General features: G+C 30.7%; 1 protein-coding gene across 3 annotated transcripts; it reads left to right on the top strand.

Moving 5' to 3' along the window:
• Window positions 1–3400: 3400 nt before the first annotated feature.
• Window positions 3401–5395, top strand: LOC108341915 (dof zinc finger protein DOF2.5). Of its 3 annotated transcripts, none has more exons than XM_017579595.2 (2): window positions 3401–3503; window positions 4134–5395. In XM_017579595.2, the coding sequence occupies exon 2, from the start codon at window positions 4156–4158 to the stop codon at window positions 4915–4917; it is 762 nt and encodes a 253-aa protein (XP_017435084.1). In that variant the 5' UTR covers window positions 3401–3503; window positions 4134–4155; the 3' UTR covers window positions 4918–5395. The 3 variants fall into 3 exon arrangements, with proteins under 3 accessions (XP_017435084.1, XP_017435087.1, XP_017435085.1); XM_017579598.2 differs by having other exon boundaries at window positions 3499–3597; XM_017579596.2 differs by lacking the exon at window positions 3401–3503 and adding an exon at window positions 3604–3824.
• The last annotated feature ends 605 nt before the right edge of the window (window positions 5396–6000 follow it).

Below are 6000 nucleotides of genomic sequence, written 5' to 3' on the forward strand. Positions count from 1 at the left end.
TAGGTACCGGAGAGTGTATAAAAGATGGTGGTAGGAAGTAAGTGATCACATGCATAAATATATATTCAACTATGGATGCAAATACCAACAACAACTAGTCCACTTATGCTAAAGTTAGGTATTTCTTTTTCGATAACTAAAATAATTGTAATTTGTCTATACAATAGGAAAATTTTATTTATTTTTAAATATTTCTAAAAACCAAAAAATAGATTATAATGATGAAGAAAAAAATTACTTAATTTTTTAATTTTTATTTATAGATGAGGTACCTCATCTAATTACTTAAAACTTTAATTAAATTTCAAGCACTTAATCAATTTGAATATTTCCAATTGACTTTCAATTAAATTTGTTTTGACTTAAGATGTTTATATTTTTTAACTGAGTTATTTTTGTTTAAGTTATTTATTAGGTGGGTAATATAGTTATTATTTTACTTCCTCATTTTGCTTACTTGGTTTTATACATTAAAAAAAATATGAGGTTCTGATATTAATTTAAAGTGGTATTACATTTAATGTATAACTATAATTAAGTTACTTAATTATTTATTAAAAATATATTGGATATAAAAAAAATGATCATTGATGTTTTTTAATGGTGATGACTACTGTTTTTTAACTATTTTAAAATTTTCAACTCTAAATCTTAAATTCTAAATAATATTTAGAAAGTTACCATGCCTATTTCCTTATTCAATGTATCTCAAAATTAAACAATAAAAAGTAACTTATTGCTTTACTTTAAAGGAAATACCAATACGACTTCACTTTTTTTAATACATTGAAACAAGTAGGCAAATAACAGTGTGAATGAAGAAATTAAAAAATTAAAAATTTAAGTAAAAAATATTAAAAAAAAATTGAGTACTCAATATAATAAAATTTAACAATCTATTAAAAATACCCAAATTTAAGACAGATTTAAAACTTAATTATACTTTATATTTATCTCCCTTATGATGGGATAAACTAGAAATTTATATTTATTGATATATTTGTAAAAGCTTAGTCACTAAACTATATATTTTCTAAAATGAAAAATACAAAAATTCAAATTAATTTCTACATTATTTTCATAAATTATGGCAATTTTATTAATTAACATCCTTTTACAATAATATCTTTAGTATATTCTTTACACATTTTTTAAGTAATGATAATCCATTCATATTAGGTAAAGAACCTAACCCTTCACTCTTGTGATTTATTATTTTGATTAATAGTGAAATACAAATAAAACAAAAGGTTGCAAACTTAGATTAGACATTAAAGGTGTGTTGTTTAGAGATGTAAGAGATATAGAAATGGCAACAATTATAATATAAAAATATTTTATATAAATTAGAAAATAAAGTTAACACAAAAATTAAACTTTTATTAATTGCATTTATTAAGAATTTATGATAAGTTCAAAGGCTTATTAGAAATGAAAAAGATAAATAATATATAAGTGTAAACTCATTTTATGTCAATTAAAAAATAAGTTTTTATATGAATCCCGTAAAAGAGAATATTCTACTATTTTCTTATGTCCTCTCTCTATTATAAATACTAAAACGTGGTATTTTTCTTTTGTTTGTGTAATTGGTGTGTCTATTTGCAATGTAAATAACTTTTACTCCTCCCATCACACATTATAAATACCAAATTTATTGATTAAATAAGTTTTCAAAAGTCATGCTTTAATATTAATTGATGTATCATGTGTTAGACCGAATGCTTATCATTTGATCAATTGAACAGTCAATTAACACCAAATAATAATTAACTTAAAGTAAAGTAGGATTATTAACAATTGAGTCGTGATTAGGCTATTATTAATTCAAGATTTACTCTAAAAATTATAAATCCAAGTTTAAAATAAAGAGATAAATGATTGTATTTTATTGTGCACTAATTGGTATAACAGCCAAACGAACTTTGATATATAATTAGACCGAACAGAATAAAAGATGAAAGAAGACAGAGACAAGAACTTGGACACACACAACTTATAAGACTTATAGCCTCAATCCCAAACAAATAATAATGTAATTTTTATATCAGAATAACATGTAAATTAAATATTTTTTTTAATCTTGTAGTAGTTATTATTCATAGTTCCAGTATTTTACTTTGAAATAAATAAAGGGGTAAGTTGTTTTCTAAAAATACTTTTTCCCTTTTCTTCAAGGGGAGGGAGGGTTGTTACAAAGGTATCTAAGAGACTAAAGACACTTCATGTGGGGAACCTGGAGTTGATAAATTACAGAATGTAGACAAAAAGAACTAGTTTCCTCCAAAAGACTTCGAACCACTTTCGGTATGTTCGGCTTTATTTATTTATGGAAATATGTGTACTTTTTTAAATGACCAAGTACCAAAATAAGATAAGTGAAATACGTATTTTGAGTCAACATTCTCAGAATTACTAAAATTGTTTTATTAATAAGACCATCATGTTAGGACTTAGGACTTCACCAACGCCCCCAAATGATAGCTTTAATTTATGCACAGTAATATATATTACATTAAATGCTGATAATTTCTTACCTTAAAAAATGTATTCCGTTCTCAGAACAAGATATAAATTAATATTATGTAGTGAGTATAAAAATAAAATATTTATGTATGCTTATATTAAACCGATATTATGTCAAAATAGTTCATTCATTGTTTAATTCTTTTCCTGGAAAAAGATTAAAGTAGACCTATAATTATAAACTATAAAGCATATCACTTTTCTGGTTATGTTGTTATGGACTTATGAGCATCCTATGTTGCTTAGTGGTTGATTAAGCTTGCAACTTTTGTTTCATCACATATTTTAGCTGTTAATTGGTCAGGTTTTCGAGTTAATCTGTACTAAAATTTTTGAAAGTTCTCTCTGGCACAGAAGTTCACAATGGATGAAAGAAAATCGAAGCCGACGAATGAATACATAGGAGAATTGAATGTGTTTGATCGCATTGTAAGCAAACCCTAGTGTGTACTGCTGAAAACATGTAGAAAGTTTATTAATTGCAGCAAAAGCATCTTTGATAATTAAAGAAAGACATGAATGAAAACATTCACATACATTATAATCTCTTTGATGAACCTAAAAATCACATCTATTCAAAGGTGGTCCTTGATTAGAGAAAAAGAAGGTTTGACAATTGAAGCATTAGTGAAGAGTCTATATCGTTAAAAAAAAGGAAAAATCCATCCATGACCACACCACATACTCATTATTCCACCACATAAAATTAATCAAAAGCAGACAAAAAGAAATCAACTTGGAATTAATAGGAAAGGAAAAGGAATTTGTAGACATTAAAAAATTAGAGGGAGTCCTAAAGGTTAAAACATCATTAAAGAAGAGGAATTGCAAGTATAGTCAAATTTGACACATTTTCTTCTAAAACTTTTTTTTTTTCCTTTTTCATCGTTGATAAAGTAACAAGCTAGCAGATAAAGCCACCCCACAACAGAACTAACATTCTTTCTTGCACTAAAGCGCAGCTGCAGACAAACAAGGTGAACTCTTTCTCTCTCTCATAATCTTCGTTGCTTTTCTTTGTCTTTTCTCTCTGAAGTATTCATGGCTACCGTTCACTCTGCAAACACGGTGGTTGGTTTTTTCTCTTGTCTTTTCCTTAATGCACGACTTTGAGCTGTTCATTTCGAGGTTTAGTTTGCTTAAAAGCTGACACGAACATGAGGTCTACTAGACCTAATATTTGTTTGAATCTTTGTTTTGAATTTGTTGCTATATCTGGGAGATGGTATTCATGACATAAGATGCAAAATCCACCGTGTACTATTGATCTCCTACGTTCTCCTTTTCTACCAAAAAAGGTTACGATCGGATCCAAAACATGAAAAGCGCTGCCACTGCTTTAACTTTTGCCCTTCTTTACCTTCTTCCTCGTGTGATAATTATTGTCAAATACATAGCAGGGCTTAAAAAGGATTACTAATTTGTTATTATTATTGATTCGTTAAGTTTACTCATTCCTCTCTTGTTTTGACTGCCTTAATAATTATCTCTCCAATATGTTTTTCTGTAATGAAATTACGATGTCGTGCTCTTGAAATTCTTTTTGTCTGTATGAATTATTGTCGGATAAGAACATGCGTACTCATAACCTCTTTTGAGTTTGTTAGGAGGTTGAGCCAGTGAGGAGACATGGAAGAAATAGGTCCCAATTCATGCGCAAGGCCATCGTCAGAGAAGAAAGCAAAACCACAAGAGCAATTGAATTGTCCAAGGTGCAGTTCAACGAACACAAAGTTCTGCTATTACAACAATTACAGCCTCACACAGCCAAGATATTTCTGCAAGACATGTAGAAGGTATTGGACAGAAGGTGGTTCTCTCAGAAACGTCCCCGTTGGAGGTGGCTCCAGGAAGAACAAGAAGGCCACCTTATCAAAGGTTCCTGACTTGAATCCACCAGTCTCGGCTATTTCTTCCCAAAACCCTAAAATGCAAGGAGTCCATGATCTTAATTTGGCTTTTCCTGCAGCTATTGACAAGTATCATGGCATGTCCCCATATGCTGAGATGCCGAAACTTGAAATTGGTGGTGACAATACCAGTCACCACCATAGCCCTTCTTCTGCTCCAACTTCTCTTTCACCGACATATGGCATGTTGCCTAGGGGTTTGAATCCTTATGCTCCTAATTCCTTCATGCCAAACTCAGATTCACTTTACACACCGATCTATCCCATGCAAGAAATTAAACCAAACCTTAGCTTTTCAGTTGATGGGTTTGGAAATAGAGCACACGGGGTTCAAGAGAACGGTGGCGGCGGGAGGCTTTTGTTCCCTTTCGGAGACATCAAGCACCTTTCTGCAGGTGTTGAAGTTGAACACAATAAAGAACAAGGAAATAATCCAACTGGATACTGGACCGGAATCATCGGTGATGGGTCATCATGGTAATTAAGTAACGAAAGAACTATTGGGAGAACATGGATCAAACCTGCATTGTTTTCTTTATCTTCACTCTTTCCTTTTATCCTTTCTCACGTGAATCATTATGATATATTTGTTTGAAGTTGTTCAGATCACTAACAATAGGATACATCTGGTTACTCTGTTCTGTATACATTACTACTACTACTACTACTACGTTTCTATGTGAGCAATGTGAGGATTTTGCTGCTCATCTTGGTTGTTTTTCCATTTAGAGAGAGGTAGATAGAAGAAGAGGTGAATATAGGGTCTAATTTTGTCCAGGTCATGCACTAGCCTGTATTCAGTATTCTTCTGTCAAGAGTAGATATATATCACCTTTATTGATGTATGCATGTTTCTTTCAAAGATTTGGTCGAAATGACTTTGGATGATTAAGGAAAGACTCAGATACTCAAGTTTGTAACCATAATTATACATGTATTTGATTGGTTGTGTTGTGATATATAGTTGTTTGTGTGATCTTTCCTATTTCTATATGTGTCTGCAAAAACTAGTGGGTTGTCAGCTTTGATATCTATATTATTACATCCGAGATTCTTCCAACTGTGAAAGCACTTGGTGGAATTATTTGGGAAGAATAATATCAAAGGAAAGCTGAAAAAGAAAGGAGTATTAATTTTAGGTGATTTGTAATGCAAGCTTGATCTGTAATTATGTATTTATTAGTTAAGCGCATGCATTTGAACAGCACGGGTCAACATATATTTAATAAACTAAGTTGTTGAAATGAACCTTGAAAACTTGACTACCTGCCCCAACCAAACACTAATTAATCAATGGAGAACCATTTGCTGGGTATTTTACATATTATATGGTTCATTCCATGAGTGACGGGTGATGATGTCCCGTGTAATCCATTACCTGAATTTAATTATATTGTGTATGTGAAATAGTGAAGAAAAGTAGAGTGTAGATTTTCTGTTGGGTGTTTTGGTGTAGAAGAGAATTCAAATTCAGAAAATTGTTTTGTTATTTCGTAGGTAGGACCCTCAAACATTCCCTTGCTTGGTTCGAGTGGAAATCATTTCATTCAGCTTGGTCAATGCC

The sequence above is a fragment of the Vigna angularis genome, chromosome 6 (genome assembly GCF_016808095.1).
Source record: "Vigna angularis cultivar LongXiaoDou No.4 chromosome 6, ASM1680809v1, whole genome shotgun sequence".
NCBI classification, from domain to species: domain Eukaryota; kingdom Viridiplantae; phylum Streptophyta; class Magnoliopsida; order Fabales; family Fabaceae; genus Vigna; species Vigna angularis.